This window comes from Anastrepha obliqua, chromosome 5, assembly GCF_027943255.1.
Source record: "Anastrepha obliqua isolate idAnaObli1 chromosome 5, idAnaObli1_1.0, whole genome shotgun sequence".
Taxonomy (NCBI): Eukaryota; Metazoa; Arthropoda; class Insecta; order Diptera; family Tephritidae; genus Anastrepha; species Anastrepha obliqua.
This window is the reverse complement of record NC_072896.1, coordinates 65,624,055-65,648,310: the sequence shown is the minus strand read 5'-3', so window position 1 is coordinate 65,648,310 and position 24,256 is coordinate 65,624,055. Positions and strand designations below refer to the sequence as shown.

The window sequence follows — 24,256 nt, the reverse complement described above, 5'->3', positions numbered from 1 at the left end:
TTTTGCTGGGGTCAAAAATCTAACCCAATGTTATGCTCAATAAATTCAATAGCCCTTTCAATGCTTGGAAGAATTAGGTAAGTTTCATCATTTCTGTGAGTCAATTGATGCTTTTCAGAGCTCTGTGCATTTCACGATTATGATTACTTAACGGCACTCGGACTTCATCAGAGTTGAAACAACTTCAAGGACTTTATGCACCGCCTTGAATGCTTCGCTGTAGGGCAAGTTAGGCAGAACCCTGTTGTTCCATAAATGTATGATCCGCAGTTGATCGGATTCTATTAGTGGATTTCGACATGCATATCCTCTTCGAACACTTTAGCATGATAATTTTTTCACATAGTTCGAATAATCCCAAAATATAAATCGATTTTTTAGTCTTTCAAAATTTATTTTGTATTCTACCAAATAGCGCTATGAAAACTCTTCTTCAGGAAGTTTTCATGATTCGTTTACTTTTTATTAATTTCACTTTTCCATAAGGCATTAATTTACACAAAGAAATTTTAGAACTCACTCAATGGCCGAGAGTTAGCGAAAGATGTTCACATTCCTCGGGTAGTCTTAATTTTTATATCTATCCAACGGAACCGAATATCTTTGAAAAATTATCACCTTTACCAACCACGCTCGCGATCGTTGCACTACCTTCAGTAGCTCAAGCTATCTCAGCAGTTTAATAAAATTCTCAACGTGACAGAACAAAGCCATCACGCAACGAGTATCGCAGCAAATGAAAAAGTTTACAATAGCAATAAATCACACGCAAAACTGTCATAAATCAAAAATTTGTAATTGTGTGAAAAACGACCCTACTTCCTCACTAAATGATGGACAAAATGCGGTAATAAATAAAAATCATTTGATGTGGATGATAAGTGGCACTTCCTCATTCACGCTTGTGTTGACAAATAGGCGAAGAAACAGAAAGAAAGTAGAAAATAGGTACACAATATAAGGAAAAACGCTCTCAATATTTCTTCAAACCTGTCAAATGGTGGCAAACCTGTCAGCCCCACCTGCAAACATCAACCAACGTCACCACCAGCAGCGGTTGCCTGCACTCCTCCTTATCAGGGCCTGTAAGCACTTCCCGACTTTCCATTCCATACAAACACATATAGTATGTTAAATATTTCCCACACATTCGCCGCCGCCACCGTCGTCAAGCCACACCGTCTGGCTTTGTGCGTCTGTGACAAAGGTGCGTTAATGATGTGCAAATGTCCGTTTGCCCCATTCAGTGCGCGCTGTGAGTGATTGTACATATTTACTTGTATACCTACATTTGTGTGTTGCTTGGTTGAGTGTCATTTACCTGTTGTTCAAACACTACAAACGTGACAATGTGCACTGGTGTTTTATTCTGTATATTTATTAGTTAAGTTTTTTCGCGCTTTATTTTGTCAGTTGGCACTTGAGTGCCATCATACAGGCTTACTGGCTGTAAGACACAAGCTACGACTTAAATAACATTGTATTTCCAATATTTTTTGTTTTCATTACAAAGAAACTACGAACTTGGCCTTTAATTCTAAATTCTAAATTTTGTTTTGGGGTTTTTCGATATATTCCTTTTGTAGGCGCACACTTTGACTACCGCCTGGTGCTTGTTAATAGAGTTGTCTTCGCCACCTGATTTTCCCAGCTAGTAGTTTTCTAACTCCCTCAGCTGGTATTGTGCGTGATGTCTGCTTACTCGCATGCGAAAACATGTTTGAAATTTCAATTTTTTACATTTTAATGTATGTATGTATATATGCATGTGTATACATTATTCTACAGTTTGTGCTTCTCAATGTCTATTTTGTTTTTGTGATTTTTTATTTTTTTTTGGATTTTTTACATTTTAATTTTTTTTTTTTTGTTTTTAAATGATTTTTTTGTGCGACTATCTCGGTTTTTCCCTTACGTAGTCAATTAGTAATTTCACAGTGACTACTCGTGCTGTAAGGTACTTATGCTTGATCGCTTATTGCTCGCTCATACCCAACTCGACTCAACATATATGATTTTGTATTACTACTTAACTTAAACGATAAGTGCATTTATAAAGAATATATATGTATGTAATTGGCTAATTTTCTTCGACTTCCTTTTCTTTTTTCGTTACAGCAAAAATGAGAATATTTTTGCCACTAGTCACGTGGATAGTGCTACTTTCGAGTACAGTAAGTATTTTGCGGAAACGGTTAAGAATATATGCAATGAAGTATAAACATATAAATATGTATGTATATATGTGAATTCAAACATATAATAGTTGGTATTATTATTACTAAGCAATTATCATTTTCAGTCGTTATGTATGAATTATTGTTAATTTAAGAATATACTTTCAAAAAACAAAAATTATAAAAGCAAAATATGCAGTAAATCTAGTATTTTTTCTGAAATCGGAAATTTTTTCATAAATGAAGTAAAAAAATTAGATTAAAATAAAAGGTTCGCGATATTTTAACAAATTTTACTTTTAGTTTTCATAATTTTTTTTATAATATACTTCATATTTGCTGTAGAGCAAATATCATAGGTAGGTGGTAGGTGATTGGTTGAAGTACCACTCTGGCACTCTCCAAGTAGCACTAAAGCACCGTATGGAAATACCATTTTGAAGCCTCCTACAGGCGAGTTGTTGTTGGGGAAGAAGATTGATAGGATTTAGGTTGGTGCATTGCCTCAGGCTATCGAAGAAAAGAGCACCCCGTTCCTTATTGGTCTAGCTGCCAAACCCGGACATTTATAGAGAAAGTGCTCAACAATCTCCTTCTTTGAAAAGTCTCCAAAGCGATTGTAATGGTGGTTAAATGGTAAATCGAGCTTTTCAGCAAGCAAAACTAAGAGTTTGGGGGTTGAATGGCGTGTAGTCCCCAGGACTTTCTGAGTCTTGCGTCTACTTTAGTGGAACCAAAGCACATGAAGAAATGGAGTCCTATTTTGCGTTTTCCTGAGAACATTCAGGGTGTGCAATTTCATTTCCTTCTATGCTCCTACGACATATAAATCAAACTTCCCTACTTTGTGCATGACTTAAAAAACTCAACTAATTTTCATCAAAACTTTTGATTAAAAGTTTTAAAATAAATTTTTATACGCAATTGTGCAGCCTTTAAAATTCAGTGCAATAAAGAGTAAGTTTCAAGGGATTCAAAACTCTACTTAATTTTTAATAATTTTTTCCACTGCGCGTGCTGCGCATTTGATCTTTTTTCATACAAAATAAAGTACGCAAGTCTCTCTTTATTTCCATTTTCTTTGCTCCCACAATAATTAGATTAATTTTTTGAATTTATATTAGTGTAAGTTATTCATATGAAATGGTGGATTTTTCTTATGCCAAATAATTTTATATTTTAATATACGGAAGAACAAGACGATTTTAACAGCAAGCCTAATTCCGAAACAGCTCAGCTGCAAGGCTTAATATTTCTACATAAATAGTAGTTAGACACACCATATCAGTGTATGCCATGTAAGATGTCAAGCGCAAATGAAAAATCTATTCCGAGAGAGATAATCTTACTATCCTTCTAAGGCTAACATGTTCCTTCAAACAGTCCTTTGCTACATGGATGCCGTGTTTAGTCTTATGCCTCAATATGTTGTAAAACTCATTGGTATTCGAATACGGGGAAGCGATTGTCCATTGATGTAAAACCTAAGATTATACACTGATTTTCAAGGCAACTGTATTTAGCATCACCTTAACTTACTTTTTCCACTTTTTCTACTGGCTCTAAATGGCAGCCTTTTGTGCCTTGTAAACATTTTCTTGATAAACAAATAAATAAAAATAAAAATAACAATAAGCTAACCACATCGTCAACTGGCAGCTGTAACCCAAAAATTTAACTGGACTAGTCTCACTTATGTGTTATTCACGCTTCCCAAAACATTACGGAGAATATGAATCGAGTATCTCCAGCAGCGCAATTTATTACTCAAAGTCCCATAGCATTACTAAATAAATTATTATATTTCTTTCGAATCCTAAGACTTTCAATGTTCAGCCTTTTAATTTGCATTTACATTTTCTTCTCGTACCCGCGCACTTTTACTTATACACAAATACGTAATACTCAAGTACACTCACACTTCGCCATAGCAGTGCTGCAATTCAACAAAAGCTATTACAAAGCATTACCTGCAATCTACAACGAAGGCTTGCTTAAGCAAACATTTCAATAAAAACCAGAACTTTATTGCCACATTAATGTACAATAATAAGTCACAAAAGGTCGGTAGATGGATTTGTGCATAAATTGATTAATTAAATGAAAGCCCTGAGTATTCAAAAAGAACTATGAAAGCTAAAGTTATAGTATTTTCAAAGCAGCATTTTATGTGAATTTTATGCTCTAATAATCGGTTTAGACTCGAAGCATCAATTATTTGTCTCGCATTTTCTTTTCAACAATTTTCCGTATTTTTTAATAAATTTAATCATTTAGTAAATTTTAGTATATTAGTGCTTGCGCATGCAGGTGATGTGTTGAGAACAAAAGAATTAAGCAATAAACTAGAAAAATGTTTATTTAGTGATTTAACAAACAAACAAAAAACAAGCACTAATAACTTTTGTATATAAGAATACATTTAAAAAGTATAACAAATTATTAAATTAATAATAAATAATATATAAATAAAAATGTGTTAAAATCCAATACCAGGATTATTAAATTATTATAAATCGGTTGCTTTTCTAACTCAGAACTTTAAGCAATGCAGAACCTTTAAATTCTAGGTATTTTAAACGGATCGAGTTTACCGCATATTGTGACTACTCGAAGGTTTGTTATTGTGTACAGAGGAGTGAAGGTCATTCGGCGGACTCATAAAATAATTACAATTTAATGAAATCATTACACTCGAAAACCTGAATCAACATAGCTTAGAATAACAAATCTTCTTTGCATTATTATTATATTTTATTTCACTTTGCATGCATTAAAAACTTAAACAGTTAAAACATGAACGAGAATATTTTTTTTGTGAAAAAAGGAAAGTGAATAATTACAAAATTATTTTTTGTGATTTCAAAAAGACTTTGAAATGTTAAATAATCAACTCGATTTTCTTGTTTTAAAAAGTAGAATAGTGTGCTTTATTGCAGCAAAGTAAACGCTCCAATAACATTAACAAATGGAGTCGCCATGGGTTTCCTTGTCTTGGCCATGCTAAACAGTATAAAAAAGACTGTATCAGGAATTCTCTCTTTATATAATATTATCTTGGGTTTTCTATGCTATAGACTTCTTTGAGATTCTTACATATTTCGCTATGACTCACTTGTCATGGGTAAGTCAATTGTAGCTTCAAATCTGGGATATCAAAAGATATAAATGCTTAGGGGTTATATACCTTGTGAGCCCGAAAAAATGGGCAATTGTCATAATTTTTTTTAAATATGTTTTAAAACTTTTATTCAAATGAGGCATATATCATACTGAAGGGTAACTCTCGAAGAATACATTTTGGTGTTTTTATTTTAAAAAATGTTATTATTTATTGTTAATATCGCCCCTCGCCCGAAACGCCGTTTTTTAAAAGAGGCTTGCAGAGGGGTTGAAAAATTAAAAAAAAATGAATTCCAGCGAACTAGGCAAATATTTATAAAAAGTGAACCGTTCAGATTCGCGAGGTTGAAACTTCGAATAATTAAAAAAAAAAGTTTATGCAAATCGGTTAAATAGTTTTTGATAAATAATGACCACCGCGATGGTAATTTTCAAGAAACACGACTTCGAGATAATCGCGTCTAAAGTTTTACGTGCACTTCATTTATGGATAAGGTCGCGCGCTTCCACGGTCTGTAACTTTCGTTCTAGTGCTCCGATCGTTATGATTTTTTGAATTTATTTATATTTCTAAGATGATGTACTTTTAGAATATGCCATACAAAATTTCGGTTTTTTAGTCCAACACAAGGTATAAAACCCCATTAAATCTTCAATCGAACATTTCGCGAACTTTTCACGTCTTTTATTGTTGTCCACAGTTTTTGTTGGAAGTTCTAAAACTGGTTTATTCAGTTAAAAGGGTTATGTCCAGGGTGAGCCATGTAAAATTTGGCTATAAAAAAATAATCAATATTTTTTCAAACTTTTTTTTTTTTTTTGAAGATTGAACATTGTAATTTATGAATGAAAAATAATATCGTTCAAATGACTGCCACGACTGGCTTTACAGTAGGCCATTCGATCAACCCAATTTTTAAGCATATTTTCGATTGTTTGGGCTCCAATTTCATGAATGGCAACTTCGATTTCGTGTTTTAAAGCATCAATCGTCTCTGGATGGTTCGCATAGCATTTGTCCTTAACGGCTTCTCACAAAAAATAGTCCAACGGGCTTAAATCACAGCTCCGAGGCGGTCAATTGATATCGGAATTTCGGCTGGTTATTCGGTTTTCAAAAACGGTGGCCAAAAGTTCGAGTGTAACTTTGGCAGTGTGACAAGGTGCACCGTCCTGTTGAAACCAAATGTCGTCCATGTCATCCTCTTCAATTTTTGGAAACAACTCGTTGAGCATGTCGCGGTAACGCTCGCCATTTACTGTAACCGCGGAAGAAGAAGAAGACTCACCACTTTGGAAATAAGTTTTCAATATTTCCCATTTCGTAAATGTCACACCTTTAAGTAAATTATGAACACATTTGACATGTCATTTGTGTTACCATTCTCAAATAATAGGTGGTTCAAAAAGCAAACGCTGTATGGCCCACCCTGTACATATATATATATATATGCTATATATACAATAATTGGCGTTTACACACTTTATTGATTATTTGACCAAACTCCTGCTCTTATTTGTGGTGTGCTTCTTAATGTTGTTCCACAAATTGTATGAACCTTGTGATAAATGTTATTGCTATATTGATTTAAAAAAAAATAAAGAAAATTGTAAATTAAAAAACAAACTCACAAATCGTATTTAATGGGAACATGTACAGATTTAAATAAATCTCATTTTCCTAACATTTGTATTTTTCAGTTCAATTTAAAAAAGTTCCCGATATATTATAATAATAATCATTTCAATTTCATTAGCCCACACCACTTAAAAAACACCCTTAACAATTTTTATTTTTACTACTTTTTCAAACTCAATCGATTTCAAACTGGTTTCAAATCCCATTTATTTTATTATTAGCAATAGCCTTAAAAAAATTTATCAGTCAACAACAGCGAAGCAGCAGCAATAACAGAAGACTTAAGCAACAAACTTGTTTTGTTCACTTTATTTGCGAACAGCGAGGCTTGGTTGCTAAAACAAATCGGTAAAAAACAAGATTCAAGTCATTACAACAAACGAACAATAATAAAAAGCGATTTGTGCTATTTTCTTCGATATACTTAGTTCTGCAACTGGGCATACATATGTATACATGCACATAAACTCGGTAAAAAGTTATTGTCGATTCAACCCTCTGCATTTGCTTTATTCGATCGGTTTTCCCTAATTTTTACACTGTTAAGTCCTTTTAGTAGTAAAATACTTTTATGTTGAGTTAATTACCAACTCTGCTTCAATGGTTACATGAAAGCGATGAAATTCATTTAAACAAATCTTGTAAAAAGGTGGATAATTGAGTTGGATTTTGTAGAAAGAACCACAACTTTGAATATAGGCATGAAAATTTAATTTCTTGAAATCAATAAAAAAAAGTCAGGGAACTACTCAAGTATCATTTGGAAAGGAAAAGCTGTAGGCGCAGAAGAAGACAGTAACAAATACAAACTTAGTCAGGATTTGACCTTTAAAGAATGTTAAATGAACTGTAAAATTAACTTTTTAAATTAGTATCACTTTAACGCTAGTGGATAGTAACATTTTTTGTTTTCAAAGCGAAATTAAATGTAAATGAGGATTAGAAATGGACAAACGCTTTCACGAGGTTTTCATGTAATTTCGCTGAAATCATAAATTTCCAGTGAATAGAAAGAAATCAATAGCAATTATGAGAAACATTTTTTTTTGCAGCTTGTTCTTTTTTTTTTGTGGCTTGGAAGAAAGTTCATTATCCGCAGAATTGCTGGTTTATGCTCAAAGGTAGGAAAGTATTTGCTTTCATATATATTTCATTCAAGTTTATTGAATTTTTTATTTGAGAATATGAGCGATAAAATAATTAGTAGCTTTTTACTTTTACAACAACAACACAATTTCGCAAATTCAGCATTTCAAACTAAACTACAAAAACAAACCCTCACAATAACTAAATGCGGTGTGACTGAGTGGGAAGTAAAGAAAGTATGCAGCAGAATAAGCAGCAACCCCTAGCAGCTTAAAGACCTATCGACCAACCGACCGACAGACGGCTAAAACCAGCGAAATGGCAAAGTAAAAGAAAGCAGCTGGCAGATCTCTAGCAAAAACAGAAAACAGTTAAAACAGCCAGTTGGCTTTATAGACGAGCAATAAAGTATAACAGACACCAACAAAATAAAGAAAGTAAAAAAGTGCACAACAACAACAATTCCGGATGACAAACACTCGAATGCCGTCAGTCACATACCATAATCACTGCGGTCAACGACTGCGATCGCTGTCTTAGATGACAAGCGCCTGTAATCAATCACACACTCACATATATACTCTCACACTAACTCGCTGCCAAGTATCTACCCGCTGAAATGCGAAAGGCAAACTAATGAAATGCCAACACAACAACGTAACAAAGGCAGCAATAACGCAATGCATGAAAATAGCAGCATTAGCTGTAAAATCAATTTTGAGAAATGAATAAAAAAAAAACAGCAAAGTACATAAGTAAGAAAGAATTTACGAGTTTAAGCGCGCATGTAACTGAACTCTTTACACTTAACACACATATTCATGTGCTCATGAGTATGTAAGTTGCTTAGATAAAATTACCTCATTAGGTTTCATTGAGTTTCAGATAGACTCTCTGTAGACTTTTGATAAAACAATTTATTTGGCTTTAGCCTTTTTCTTATTATAAAGCAAAATTAAGTACTATAATTCTGCTTGCCTTAATGGGAATTCTACAGCTGCATCCATGGAAGGTTGATCATTTAAATATCAGACTAAATTCAATCATTTAATGTTCCACAAGTGAGAAGCGCTAATAGGATTTTCTAATATGGGTAACCCTAAGTTGGCAGATCGTGAGGGTTTTTTTATTTTGGCGACTATTATTAAGTTAGTTAATTATTATTCAGTTACTCACGCCAAATCACAACAGCAAGATACGCGATAAAGCAACAGGTGGGAATGATAAAACTTTGTTATGAACTATTTGAGGTACAGGTTATCGCTCCCATAGGTGACCTGAATTGACCGGTAGACTATTTCATAGAGCTTCCTAAGTCGCACGTCTATGCCTTCAAATTCAACTTAGCTCAAGCCTCTGCTAAAATTCAATCAAACCCATGTAGTACAGGCGTTGGAAAAGACATCCATGTGCGAAGTTATAGCGATACAGCCTGTTATATTTAATTTTCAAGCGTCCGACTGAAATACCCTACAAAATGCCATCCATAATTTTCAATATATCGGCTGTTTTTAAGAGTATCATAACTTACAAACTCTCAAAACAGAAATATTTATGGAATTTTTTTTCTATAAGTTGGTAGATCATTTCATAGTATTAATTTTTTAATGTGATATCCGGCATGTGTCTGCCGCAGTTACGAGTTACATGGTCCATTCGACCAGCCCAATAAATCAATTGTTAAATGCGCTGTATGGCAAGTTGCGCCATCTTGTTGGAACCAAATGTCGATATTGAGCTGATCAATTTTCGGAAACAAAAATTCAGTCAGAATTGCTCGATAGCGCTCACTATTCCCAATAACGGCAGCTTCTTCCTCACTTCGAAAGAAATAAGCACCGATGATGCCGCCGACTTCGCGAACAGATTTAGTTTTTTCAAAGTAAATTTCCACCCCTCGGAAGTGTTGTTCTGGCTTTAAATCATTCATGATAACCTACCAAACCCTGCTGAACAGAAACGTTACCAAAATGTATCATTCTGAGCTGCCAAAACATAGTTATCGATATCGATAGTTCTCAGGCAGCTGAAAAACCACCCGAAATAAGTTGATGGCGCCAATGTTCAAACTGAATAAATAATATTATAAATAAAAATATTACTCTTTTTGAGAAATTGGGATAGTTTTTTCAGCAGATAGAATATTTTGCTGCTAGATATTAGCCAAAGAATTTCGAAATTCCGGTGAGATTTCCATCTTGAGTTCTAAGAATGCTTTAGAGCTCAGTAGGAATGATAGCATTGCAATGGGCCTTTCACCGCCACAAAATTTCATTTATCTACAATATAAAATATACAATATATGCATATATGCATTTATATTTGCACATATATGAATGAAATAAATGAAGTAGCATTTTATACCCATAATGGGCACTGAAAATATAGCTGTAAAATTCCCAGCAGAGATCATCCTCTTTCTTATTAACCCAGCTTTCACTGAAGACTTTCAGAATAGCTCAGATGTTATAATGCACCTTAATAGTTATATTTTCAATCCAAATATTTTTGGATCTATTCAGTTACATGAAATCTTACAGAACAACAATTCCATTACTTCACTACATTTACACTTTGGGTATACCAAAAACCAATATAATAAAAGCGATTAGTAAAGAAATGCTGTAGCGCCAAATATGAAGCACGCCAAAGCAAACTCCCACATTAGCAATAACAATACGAGAACTGCCGACTACCAATCAACCAACTACAAAATCCATTAATAATATACCGACATACAAATATATACATACACACCTAGTATATGAAAACAGTTATATTCCGCTTTCGATAAAAACGCGCGCTTAATTTGGCAAAATGGTCTAATACCTTGAAGGTTATTGACTTATTTCATTAACTGTTAGTTTTCTATAGATTTTGTAATTTTTTATTATTATTAACTGCCAATTGATTTTGAGGCGATTTGGTGGCACTCGGTGACTTTCTTACTCATTTGCCAACCATTCAATATTCAGTTGCTTTATCAGTAGTGAAATCGCAGCAAATGACGCAATTTTTAGTTGCGAAACAATTTTTTTATTTAATGAATATTGATTTGAACTATGCGGCACTAAATATTGTTTATCGTTTAAGTAATTTTATGAAAGATAATTTATGTAATAAAAAATAAATAATTGGCGCGTACACTTCTGCTAAGTGCTTGGCCGAGCTCCTCCTCCTATTTGTGGTGTGCGTGTTGATGTTGTTCCACAAATGGAGGAACCTACAGTTTCAAGCCGACTCCGAACGGCAGATATTTTTATGAGTAGCTTTTCCATGGCAGAAATACACTCGGAAGTTTGCCATTACCTGCCGAGGGGCGACCGCTATTAGAAAAATGTTTTTATTAATTTTGCTTTCACCGAGACTCGAACCAACGATCTCTCTGTGAATTCCGAATGGTAATCACGCACCAACCCATTCGGCTACGGCGGCCGAATATGAAGCTAAAATAACATAGGATACAAAAGCTGAAAGATGTACTTAAAATGGCAATGAAGGAAAAGAAAATTATGGCAAATTATAAATTGTGAACATATGAACATACACGCGCCGTAATTTTTCTAATTTAATTTCAACTAATTTTCAATAAAATCATAATTTATTCCCTAACAAAAAGCATTTGAATTGAGGTGCCAAGCTTTGTACAAAATTTGTACCAAAACTTTGTAACATTAACGGAATCTAACGGTGGTCACCGTAGCCCAATGATTTGGTGCGGGACTACTATTCGGTGTGCTTGGGTATGAATCTTCGTCCGTGAAACCCCAGAGAAAACATTTTTTCTAATAATAGCGTTCGCCTCTCGGTAGGCAATGGCAAACCTACGAGTGTGTTTCTGCCATGGAAAAGCTACTCAGCCGTTTGGAGTTGGCTAAAAACTGTAGGTCCCTCCATGTGTGGGACAACATCAGGACGCACACCACAATTAGGAGCAGTCTCTCGTCCAAACACCTATTATAAGCTGTAAGAGATTATTATAACATTGATAAAAAGCTTTTGATTAAAAAGTAAATATTTTTTACCATTTTTTTTATTAAAGATCAAATTATGTGTTTATTAAAAAATTTTGAGATTTGCTACATAACTTTTTTCATTTATCAATTGAACAAGCACTTGTGAACTATAGTATCAATATAAATATACTTTTCTGCATGATAACACAAATAGTGCGTGCGGCTGCCTCAATCAATACGAACTACAACGAAAGATTTAAGTCGCAACCTTTTTTTTTTGTTTTTTTTTTTTGTAACAGCTACCATTTATAGTTTTTTTTTTGGTTTTGTACCTCATGTAGCCAATTTAGCGAACGAATAATGCAGATATTTGAATTAACAAATTGCAACTAAAAATGTACGTAATGAGTTTTGTTTATCATGAGTTTACGTAAAATGAACCAAAAAAAAGCAAACGTTCACAAGCGACCTTTAACTTGAGTGGAAAGCTTGGCCCAAATCATCTTATATTACTGTATGCGCCAACCTTTTCTTTTTTTGCAATTATTCTTCCGGTAGATTGCGAACGATGAATTAGATACTAACGGGAAAAATCTTATAATAATTCAAGCGGTGAATTTGGTACTGGAACCGGCATATGCAGATTGTAACTAGAATGTCCCTGCTTCCTTACTCCATCTCTTCCTTATTGAGATATATTGTGCTTTAAAGATCAGAAATTTACTAAAACTTGTGGAAGGCAATCTCTGGGGTATACTTGAAAGCTTAGTTTAGTATAGTCCAAAATCACTCTAAAGTTAATAGCAACACTAAAAATAGTATTCGGATGTCGCATAAAACCAAATAATTTCTTACATGGAGCGCAAAACCCTATCATAATATGAATTTACTGACAGGTGTTTCGTTGTGGATCTGTTGGTAGCCGAATTGGTTGCCACAACAAGGGGCGTCATGGCACACAGCTCATCAAATAGTCGATCATAGAGCAGTCATTTGACCCCATTAGACCGTTTTTATGAAGTTTCCAATTCATATCTCCAAGGTCCTGTCAGCCGAACAATTTGTGAGCTAAGAAAATTGAAACGGCAGGCTGCGATCTTGCTAGCAAAAGTAGTGGTAGGGATCTTTTTACCTTCAAATAGCATCATAACAATAACTCAGGATTTCATTTTATTGTATTTTTAACATGAAAATTATATGGGGTCTTCGCCTTGCACGCTTTATTCAAATTGTAATCCTGAAGAAGTTAATTAGATGTCGAGTTCTGAGTATCGTTGTGTTAGTTAGATATCCTAAGCTATAGTAACTCTTAAGGGCTGATGGCAAGTGTTTTCTTGACAAATTCTTGTTTTTTACATACAATACAGAAAATCTGTCTGGCTATCATATCTCTCATACAAATTTGTGCTTTTTGGCAGCTGTTAGTAAATGCGCTCTGTTTATTGGATAGTAGCATTCATTGGATCAGCAGTTGTTATGCCTACGACATCAGCCAACCGTTTTCAATTAAATTTATAATTTTTATTCACTTGCACTTACATAAAGCTAACTAAGGAACTACTTTTTGTTGTATTTAACTATGCATCGGTTAATTTTTCAGAACTAGATAAGTATATAAACAGCTATATGGTGGCGCAAAATTAACCATTCAACTTTTTACCAAACAAAAAATTATTTTGAATGACGGAAATCTTTATTTTGACAATTACGTGCTTCATTGCTTGTCTGTTTGTATGCTGCAGCTGTCTAGCTCACAAGTGTCAAATATGATTGCCGTAGGACGATATTTGCAAATATTATAAATCTTTCCATAATTGATTAATTTTGCGCCACCTGTTATATATAATTGGTGCGTACACCCTTTTTGGGTGTTTGGCAGAGCTCCTCCTCCTCTTTGTGGTGTGCGTCTTGATGTTGTTTCACAAATGGAGGGACCTACAGTTTCAAGCCGACTCCGAACGGCAGATATTTTTATGAGGAGCTTTTTCATGGCAGAAATACACTCCTAGGTTTGCCATTGCCTACCGAGGGGCGAACGCTATTAGAAAAATTTTTTTCTTAATTTTGGTGTTTCACCGAGATTCGAACCAACGTTCTCTCTGTGAATTCCGAATGGTAGTCTAGCACCAACCCATTCGACTACGGCGGCCGATATGTAGTAGTGCTTCCTGATCATTATGGCAAACCATCAGCTCATCCTGTTGGCTCTCTTACAAACGTTTCTGTTGAAACGACTTCGAATATAGATCCTTACTCAGCTGCAGGTCTGTTAATACACGAGTCGGGATTGGGCAAGGTGGTGTTACTATAGTTGCATACCCAAAAATAATAGTATGCCCGTACTCTCGTCAGTCGGGTCTACATTACCGGAACGACCCGAGCTTATGTCCAATGAAGGACGGTCTCTTAGGCAGCCCGCTCTAAAAATGTATAAGAAATGTTTTTGCTGTTGCACCAAAGCAACTTCATGGCATCTCATCAATACAATTTTCGCTTTCGCTGCACTGGCACTTCTATTTTTTTGTTTTGTTTTGATGCATTTTTTGCTTTTTTTGTTTTTCATTGCTTTTGGAGTATTTTTTCCTCTTTATGGTTTTATTGGAACTAATTACTTTCAATTGCTTATTAGTTATTGCATTGGATTTTGTTACTTTTTTTCAATTTTATAACTCAAGTATTTTATTGTTATACGCATTCTCGCGCTATGCACTACATTCCTCAACTAATTGGCGTTAATTAAATTTATGAAAAACATCGACACTGTGAAGAGCACCAAACACCAAATAATGTACACACAGAGGAATAAAATCAGTAGAAATCACTGTCAGGCACGCGATTGACGCCTTTGTGGAAATTGGGAAAAAAATGCAACACATCTCTGTATGTATACGAGATTCCTAATTGCTAGGTGCAGGTGACAGTTGTGAGAGAGCCAAGTAGGTAAGCGAAGTAATGCATTAAAGAAGCGCTAGTTGGCAATTATAACGGTAACAATAATTTGTCTTATTTATTTTTCTACATTCCTGCATCAAAACAACATCATTGACTGCTGTGAATGCACAAAGGTTGCATTTCGTGAGGCAAATGGAAAAAATAAGAGAATAAATAAGCCACAGGTACTCGGCATGATAAAAACTAATAAAAATGTGATCGTACGTGTACTTTTTTTAATGGATTTAATTGCAAGCGCGATTGCACTTGAAAATGGATGCGCTGATGATTGTGACGGCAACAGCAACAGTGGCAGAGCCTTCGACTGCGCCACCGTTATTAACAACAATGTCATGGGAGCACCTTGATGCGCAGCATTGTCTGCGATTGTTTTTGTATCTTCTTTTCGTTTGCTTTTTTTCGATTTTTATTCAAACACTTACATTGGTGTACTTACTTTTGCAACCATTTGTTGTTGCTTTTTGATAATTAAAAATATGTTGCTTCGTGCGCTTTTTTGCTTTTCTAATTTTTCCTGTAGAGTTTGTTTTCAGTACTATTTACTTTTGATACTTAATAAACTGCAATGCATACATACAGTGGCTGACATAAAAATATGAACAGTATATAGATTTATTCAAAGCTTAGAGCAGCCATAAACGAGGCTTACACAGCGTTCTGCATTTTTTACCAAACAGCCAACATTAATGGGGAAAGTCTGAAAAGAACTGTGGCTATACAAGTTTGAAAAGCCTTACTAGAAATAATCCGGAATTAGACATGCACTCCGCAATAAAACAATAACAGATCAACCTTTCGACCAGTCTTGCCTATTTTGCTTCTATTTTTTTTTTTTTGTTTTGTTTTTACGTATCATTTGTATCATTTTTTTATCTCACTCTTTAGCAAAAGCCATTTAACTAAGGTATTCAAATTTCAAAAATTAAAAAGGATCCACAAACTTGTCAATTCAATTCCACCGTTTTTAATTGGAATCTCCTACGAATGAATGGTTATTAAATAAATGGAGAGAATACGCAACACCATCAAGGAAAAAAAATTATAAGAAATATACGGAATTTTTATTAACTTCAAACTTACCCTTTATTGTACTAAAACTTACTAAGTTATAAAACTGCATGCCATGAACGTTTAAAGATGTTATATTTAATAACTGAAGCCCTAGGCACAACTATACAACGCTTCTATACACTGAATATCGGGTGGTTTTCAGGTGCATGAGAACTATTGATATCGATAATTATGATTTGGCAGCTCAGAATGGCAACCTGTGTTGACATTTCTGTTCATTTACAATAGTTTTCGTAAGTGATCATGAATCCAAGTCATCGAGCCAGAACAACGCTTCCGCTGGCGGCATCATTAGTTCTTATTTATTTCGAATTTTTGTTTTCAAAAATTAATCAGCTAAACACCGGCAATATTTCCAACAAGACGGCGCAACTTACCATACAGTGAGCTCAACAATCGATTTACTGGGCTGATCGAATGGGTCTGTAACTCGAAACCAAAACGGACTAATAGATGTCTTGAAATTATCTACCAGATTATAATAGAAAACTCATAGCAAAAATATATCTTGTTTCTATTATAACTAAAGTTCTGAAGCTCTTAAACCAAATATATAAGAATGGTTACTAAAATAAAGACAAAAAAAAGCACCCAAATTGTATCGCAAAAACCTGAATGCGTGTACCTATACTTTTCTTTAAGTATATGGCATGGCGTGGGCCCATTAGAAATCCCACATGTGCATATCTCATTTAATATTTAAGTGGGCAGATACCTGTAAACGGCCATATTTTCCCTGATTTTCATTAAAATTATTTAAAATGAAGAAGTCAATGTATATTTTTTTTTAAATTAGCGTACAGTTTATTTACACATTAAAATAATATAAATTTTTTTTTTTTTTAATAATTTAAAATGGACACTCATTTCTTCCAGGAAGGTTGCAGCGGAGCTTTTCAATCGGCGGGCATTGTAGCAGCGGCGTCAGTGACCTGAATACAAAAAACCTAAAATCGTTTTGTTTATTAACGTCATAATTTCTATATAAATTAAAAAAAAATGGAAAAAAAGGCGGAATAAAATGCTTAAAAAAATGAATTTTTTGGCGAATTTTCCACCATTTTTACTTCGAAAAAATTATTTTTTCGAAATTTTTCAAAAACATGTAAATTCACATAGGAAGTAATATCATAAAAGCGATGTGTGTAAAATTTCAAAGAGATCGGTCAATAACTTTTCGAGTTATCGTGTATGCCAATTCGAAAAAATATTATATAGTTTTGAGAAAAACGCGTCTAAGGTTTGAATACAACGTAACTATACCTCTCCCAGCGCTCAAACGGAAAGAATAGTCGTCCCCGTTGACGATGTATAATAGTATAAGAAATACTTAAATTTACGTTCTAAAATGTTTGACCTATCCTTAAAGAATTATATTAACATTTTATTAAAAAAAAAACTTTTTTTTCGAAATTTCTATCTGTCCCCTTAAAGATTTATGAAGTTACTCCCATTTGTATAATAAATTTTTTTAGGACAGAATTTTTTTCTGTATTTTTTTCTGCTTTTTTCAAGAGAAAAAGCGAAAGCAATCGGACGATGAAAGAATCTCACGAACCGTCCTAAAGATAGGGAAGGACGTAAATATTTGTTTTGTTTCGTAAATATTTGTTAAGCCTCGCAATGCATTTGCTATAAAAATTATGTTCCTAAATATTTCTCAAATTTTCTACACTTCAATGTATCCATATATCTATGCACAAATCTGTTCTCAACTCCAAAACAACATCAAACAGTAAATTCTGTTTTTTATACGATAGCAAATTCGCATGAATTGAACAATGCAACTAAATTTGCTGCTGCACACATCAATTGAATAAATTTTCATTTTTTCCATCCATTTGAAATGCCATCACAGGGTCGTATTGTAGATTTTTTCGGATATAAAAAAAAAAAATTCATAGCGCATCGGTAGCATGCAGCGATTTACTAGTATTTGACAATATAGCACAAATGACAATAAACTCGTAGATGCCGATGCACCAATACCAGTAGCACTTAATTACAACAGTGTCAAGTGAAGGCTGGTAGCAGCTCGTGCCTAACACTCCCGCTGCTAGTCAGTCGTACACTCAGCCAGTGTTAGCTGATAAAATCGGCGTATATACAAACTTGAACTTGATAGCACCGATGATAGTTAGATAGATAGCAGCAAAAAACAAAAAAAAACAAAAACAAATAAATAAGTAAAAATAAAAAAATTAACAAAATATCAAGACAATAAGTCAATAGCCCCATTTCTTGAGTCAATTGCAGGTGAATAAATCAATTCGCACACGCTTATGCTGCATCCTAATGCTCATGCAGTTATTATAACCCAGCATTATTTCCATATTTCACTATGAATTTTCAATTTTGCGCTTAATCGCGCGAGGTAATTAGTAACTTGGCAAACCATCGCAGTTTCCTATTGTATTTCAAGATTAACCAACAGTTCTTCCACACTTATTTGGACGCTTTTGAAATTGTCTGGCATTTTCCGATTTAACTGTACCTAATGCAGTAAAAACAGACTTAAGCGACAAGCTGTGAAATAGAAAAGCGCACGGAAGGAGATTAAGAGTGTAAATTGAGAATGGAGAATGGAGACTAAAAGTGTTAGAATATGTGCCGTAATTAAGTTTGTGCAAAGCGTTCACGTTATTCGTTTATGCAAAAGCGTATTTCCACTTGCGCTTTGTGTCGTATTTTATCAATTTTCAGTTTTTGAATTGTTCTTGTCTTACATACAATTGTTGTTGAATGGACGCCACTGCTAAAGCCTTCTCACTTAAAATTTAAGTACTCATAAAATCTGGTGTTTTTTGTTTCATTTATTATAAATAGAAAAAGCGAAACGATGCGTAACAGATAAGTATGCAAAAAAAGCAAAAAATTACAAATAAGTAAAATATTTATAAGCATTATGCTACTGCTAAAGTTGAAGGCCTCTGTACTAATTACTAAGGCTACATAAAAAAAATAGACAAAAGAAGCAGCATTGCCGTCACTTTAGTCACTAATGAGCGCACGTCCGCTACGTTATCTTAAAGTGTGTCTGCCAGTTCTACTCACAAATCCCAGCTTGGTACACTGAGGTTATATTTTATACAATTGCGTTCTTATTAAAGACAGAAAAATGTGCAGTGACTAGAGCTGTGTCGCTAAATTCTATAAATTTCAGTTAATCAGGCGATTATACTCATCTTAATCAACTAAGGGTGAACTGTATAGAGGGAGGCGTGTGAGAGCGATTTTTGCCTACATTCCATTAACTTAGCACGGCTCTGCACCTACTAATTTTTTATAAAATGGGAATGCTTACTAAAGTTCGGCAAAGTTTCTTATTTTGATCCCTAGAATATGATTTTCACAGAGCAATGGGCGATTTTTTTGCCTCCCCACAAATCGGCCCTACTGCACAGTCTTTTCGTATGCTATTTTAGGGGCAATATGTTAAGAAGAAAGCCAGTCTACCCAGCTACATACATAGGTACATGGAGAAAACGGCCGAACATCGATTTTTAAAGTCGAGGCTGAACTGAAACCAAACCGAACATTTTAAAACCTCCAAGTAATAAAAAAGCATATTTTTAAAAAGCTTCAGTATTTGCATTAATAAAAAAATAAATACATGTAGATAAGTTTGAATCACATTAATTTCAGCTCATAAAAGATATTAGTTTGGGGAAAAAAATACATTACTTTCTCGGTAAATGGATGTAGTGATCCATATCACGCAAAGTATCGATCAAACAGTTTAAAGCTTATGATCGCTGTCAATGTGGCATTTTACACTAAAATTATTTGTTTCCTGTTTTCTGTTTGTTCCATTCAGTTGTGCGTTACAGGGTCTGAACAATGGAAGTCAACAAAGAGAAAATTCGGTACATTTTACAGTTTTTCTTTCATAAAGGCGAAAATGAAAGCCAGGCCGCGGAAATTGTGAATGATGTTTATGAAGCCGATGCTGTAACAGCTAATTACGTCTAAATTTTTGGTTACCTCGATTCCGTTTAAGCATTTTTGATGTTAAAGAGCAGGTCGAAAATATCGCCCAGGAGAAAAAGATCGACCAAAAACCATTTTAATCTATACAAATTTTACGCTTCATTCGGTATGACAAAACCAGTTTCATTCGAATGATTATGGTGCTAGTGTAGGTACCATACATTACTATTACTTACAGCTACTGAGAAAGAAAATCATTAATTTTTGTGTGTAACATAATACTGGTACATACATGCATGTATACCGCTCGGATCGAAAGCGTTAAATACCTCACACCTACATAACTTAGTTTAGAGTTTAGTTTTAGTTAGAGTGTCAGTTGTCCTCGAAAGATGAATTTTACTTTTTTAATCAGTTTTTTTTTTTACAGTACTTCATATTTCGCAATGTACAAAAGTACAAAAATATGAAAATTAGTTTGCTAAATCAGTGTTAATTCAAAAATATTGAGCCAAATTGTTAAAGTTTACTAAAAAGCAATGTTGAAAAAATTCGGAGTGGCCCAGCAACTACATATTCTGCTCGAAAATCTTGCTATTTGATATCCTTTGTAAGTCATAGGCATAATAACAATAAGTCCATCGGTTTCCTTCCTCTCACCCAACTGATGTGAAGGACTCAGTCCGCATGGCGTAAGCATCTTTTTTGTTTTGGCGCCGAGTCACAAAACGCGGAGTTTCTTAAATAACAACAGAAGAATTCCGTTATCTAAATAAAATCTTAAAGATACACTAACGTAAATCAATTATTGAGAGGCTAGGGTAACGTTTTCTTAACCTTAAAGAAGAGGCTGTAATTGTCCGCAAGTCAGTGCAATGAAATCATCATCAAGTCAGCATAATGTAACGCTCCAATCTTTAATGTTTTTCATTTCAGCGTGGAAAGAGTACTAAATCTATGACGCGGACTAGCATTAATTTTGATTTCTTTTTTCTTTGTTATATTTTGTAAGCAGTTGTATGAAAGCTGCCGCAATGACTTCTGAAATCTTGGCATAAGCTTGGAAAGAGTTCATGCTGAGATGCCGATTTCTTTCAAATTCCTATACCCTCTCGAACATTTGGCTCAGTAGAGAGTAACCTTTATGCCATGCGCTTCGTAAAAAGTAAAGGAAAAAAGAATTGGTAACTATTGTTAGTAGCAGAGCAAAAGAGAAGTGTTCTCTGTGTTGGAAGGCGAAGTAGGGCAAGATTTGGCCTCACTTACCTTTTCTTGCAAATTTCTTAAACAGTTTAGCCATAAATATATATATATAATATATTACAGCCCGAAGACACAGGTTTGCTAACGAGTAAAGCTTAAAATCTTATTCAGAAGTAAAATTTAATGATCGCGTTAAATGTTTAACAAATTAAAAATCATAATTTACTGCTTAACAAATTTTACTTCGAAAAGTAAAATTTATGTGTGAAAAGGCTAATTTTGGTTGTCCTTGATCAAAGCACTTATTAAGTTTAGTTACTCGTAATTTATTAAGATTCTATTGTTTAGCGTTTTTGTTACTGTATTGTATACAGCACATATAAAATCCCGAAGCTATCCATATTGCATTTTATGTGTACTTACATTATAAATATTTATTTAAACGTATATTTCATTGCAAGGCCACATAGAAACATATATAAATTATTTATACTAACAAAATTTCATATTTGTTTTCTTTTTTCTTCTCCTTGCAGGTACATTCACAAATCAAAACAATACGATCGGACCAAGCGCATTTGAAAAATAGCCGTTTTGGTGGCGAAGTATTTTTTCTAAATCTCGAAGATGGCTATTTTGGCTGTCAAGTTAATGAGTCTACAGACTATTTACAATTATTCGAATTATCGAAATTATGCGACGGCAGGCGAGATTGCTTTCTCGGTGCCGATGAGCTGAAAGAGGAGCTCAAATGCACAAGTAAGTAGGGCAAAACATGCACACAACAAATTATTAAAAAAAATAAAATTAAAATAGTTGAAGGGTAAATATAAAGAAAAATAAGAACAGGACATTTCACGACTAAATTCAACGTTCCTATATTAATTTTCAGCAGCTAAGGTACCCTCAGATTCCTTATTAATGGCTAAGAGCTTAGTGGGCATATTCCTAACTGCAAAAGGATTAGGTCTTTAACTACTAGTGATAGAAATTCAAATTGAAATTTAGAAGAATTGTTTGGAATAATAGCAGTTGTGCCGTCTACGCATTACAATACCTCATTCAAATTTAGTTTCCTCGATACGCCTAGAATGCAGCTCAGTTTAGCGGAACGTATGTGCCTTTCTTCAGACCCTACCAGGCCGAAAGGTCTACTTCCTCTTCGCTATGGCATTGCATCCGAAAATAAGGTGGCTGGAGTTTCCGAGAATTATCGCAGACACAACAGGAGCTAGCGTACCATATCTTAAGTCTGTGCCATTTACAATGACCAGTGAGAGTGCCAGTCAGCATTTTTAGTTTGTATTTTGGGAGTATTATCCCTCGCAACCTGTAGTAACCTTACAGTTTCTTGTCTTAGTGATTCGTTCTAAGTCTTCCTTAATGATATGTTGTCTCATGGCGAGAAATAATTCGTGACTTATTCGTAAAGAGACCCCAGTCTCACTAGCCAAAGCATCCTCCGCATAATTTCAAGATATTCCCAAGTGTCCTGGGATCCATATAAGCCGCATGCAGCTGGGTGTTCTTAGTAAATTTAGTTTTTCTATGCACTCAAGAACATTTGCAGACATACCCTTAAAGTCTGACTGTCTCGCAGAATAGCAATGCCCATTTTCTGGAGGTTTCTTCCTAAATTGATCTGTCATTATCTGTTTGTGACATGCACATTTGGATTTCAATTTTTAATTTAAGTCGGCCCTTCCAAAACCGAGTTACATCCCACCTTCCCTTCCACCTAGTATAATTCCATGCTTCCTTTTTCAAATTCTCGGATAAAAATTAATGCAATAAAGTTTATTTTTAATCAAAATTTTACATACACTAAGTACCCCAAACCAATCACGTGGTGCGAATATCGGATGGATATTAAACTATTTGAGCTAAAGCGGGTTTTACTGTAGAATACCGCAAATGATCGCTTTGAAATCTCTATTCTCACATTGAAGTGTATACAACAAAGCGACACAAAAGAGATTAAATTCAAGTGTCAAAGTGTAAAAAGAGGATTTAGTACTTGAATAGTTTCAAAATTATTTTATGCTTTTTTTCTTTCTATTGCATTTCGTGTTCCTTAAAGTAGTAATAATATTGCGTTCACACACATACATGTACAAATTTTTACGGTGCTAAATTGTAATTTCCGTTGAATTCACTTAATTTCAGATGACTGTGATAAGGATGGCACTCAGTGCACGAATGGTGTTTGCTTAAATGGCGTCTGCCATTGTAACGACGGCTTCGGCGGTTGTAATTGTAGTGAACGAGGTGAGTGAGCGATAAATTCGAATATCTTTCTAATGAGAGTTTTTCTATAGCAATAAGCGTCAGCTGTACTTGTGTTGCATTGTATTGTGTAATAGTTGTTGGCAAAGTAATTAAGATTTATTGTTAAGTTTGTTAGCGGCACGAATCGGTGGAAAAGGATTCTCTTCGATTAGGCTTTGTATAAAGCTTAAAATGTTCTTGGTTTTTTGATTTTTAGAAGTAAAGCAAAAAACAAATATTTTTAATTGCCAACAAAAGTTGTTATCGAATTAGGTAAAGGAAGCCAAGATTAATTAGAAATATAAGTATATATAACGAATGGCTTTCTGGTAACGAAAACAATTAATAATGAGATTATTTACTTAATTTTTTTAATTCTAAAATTGTAACTGAAAACTTAACTTAATTGAATAAGCTTAAAACTCAATCTACTACCTTATATAATATTAAAATAATTCCTTAACAATAAAATTAAGTTGAAATACTTCAAACTTTTTATATTAGACAATTTTATATTTCATAAAACTCAACCGTAGACCTCGGCAGCCAGTGTGCAATATTTTATATATATGTAGATATAGATATTTTATATATTATATATATAAAGGGTGATTTTCTAAGAGCTATAGGAAAGTTTTTCAAAAAAACATAAAATTCAGAAAAATGCATGAAATTTTTATTTAGGTAAATCGATAGTACAGTCAGAACTAGTAAATATGAGAGCCCTATGGCTTTGCTGCTGCGCATATTTTTGAATGATATTAACCCATTTTAGACAAATTTAATAGAAAAAAACATTAGTCAGTTTATCTAACATAAAATTCAAAAAACTTAATTTGCTTTCAAAAGAA

General features: G+C 34.0%; 1 protein-coding gene across 1 annotated transcript in view; it reads left to right on the top strand.

The window, feature by feature from the left end:
- The window catches only part of LOC129248648 (uncharacterized), a 233,351-nt gene that overhangs the window by 70,646 nt on the left and 138,449 nt on the right, over positions 1–24,256 (top strand). The window contains exons 2-4 of the mRNA XM_054888276.1: positions 2,119–2,174; positions 21,674–21,896; positions 23,304–23,405. Of these exons, the coding sequence (XP_054744251.1) occupies positions 2,124–2,174; positions 21,674–21,896; positions 23,304–23,405 (376 nt within the window). The 5' untranslated portion in view covers positions 2,119–2,123. The remainder of the gene's footprint in view (positions 1–2,118; positions 2,175–21,673; positions 21,897–23,303; positions 23,406–24,256) is intronic.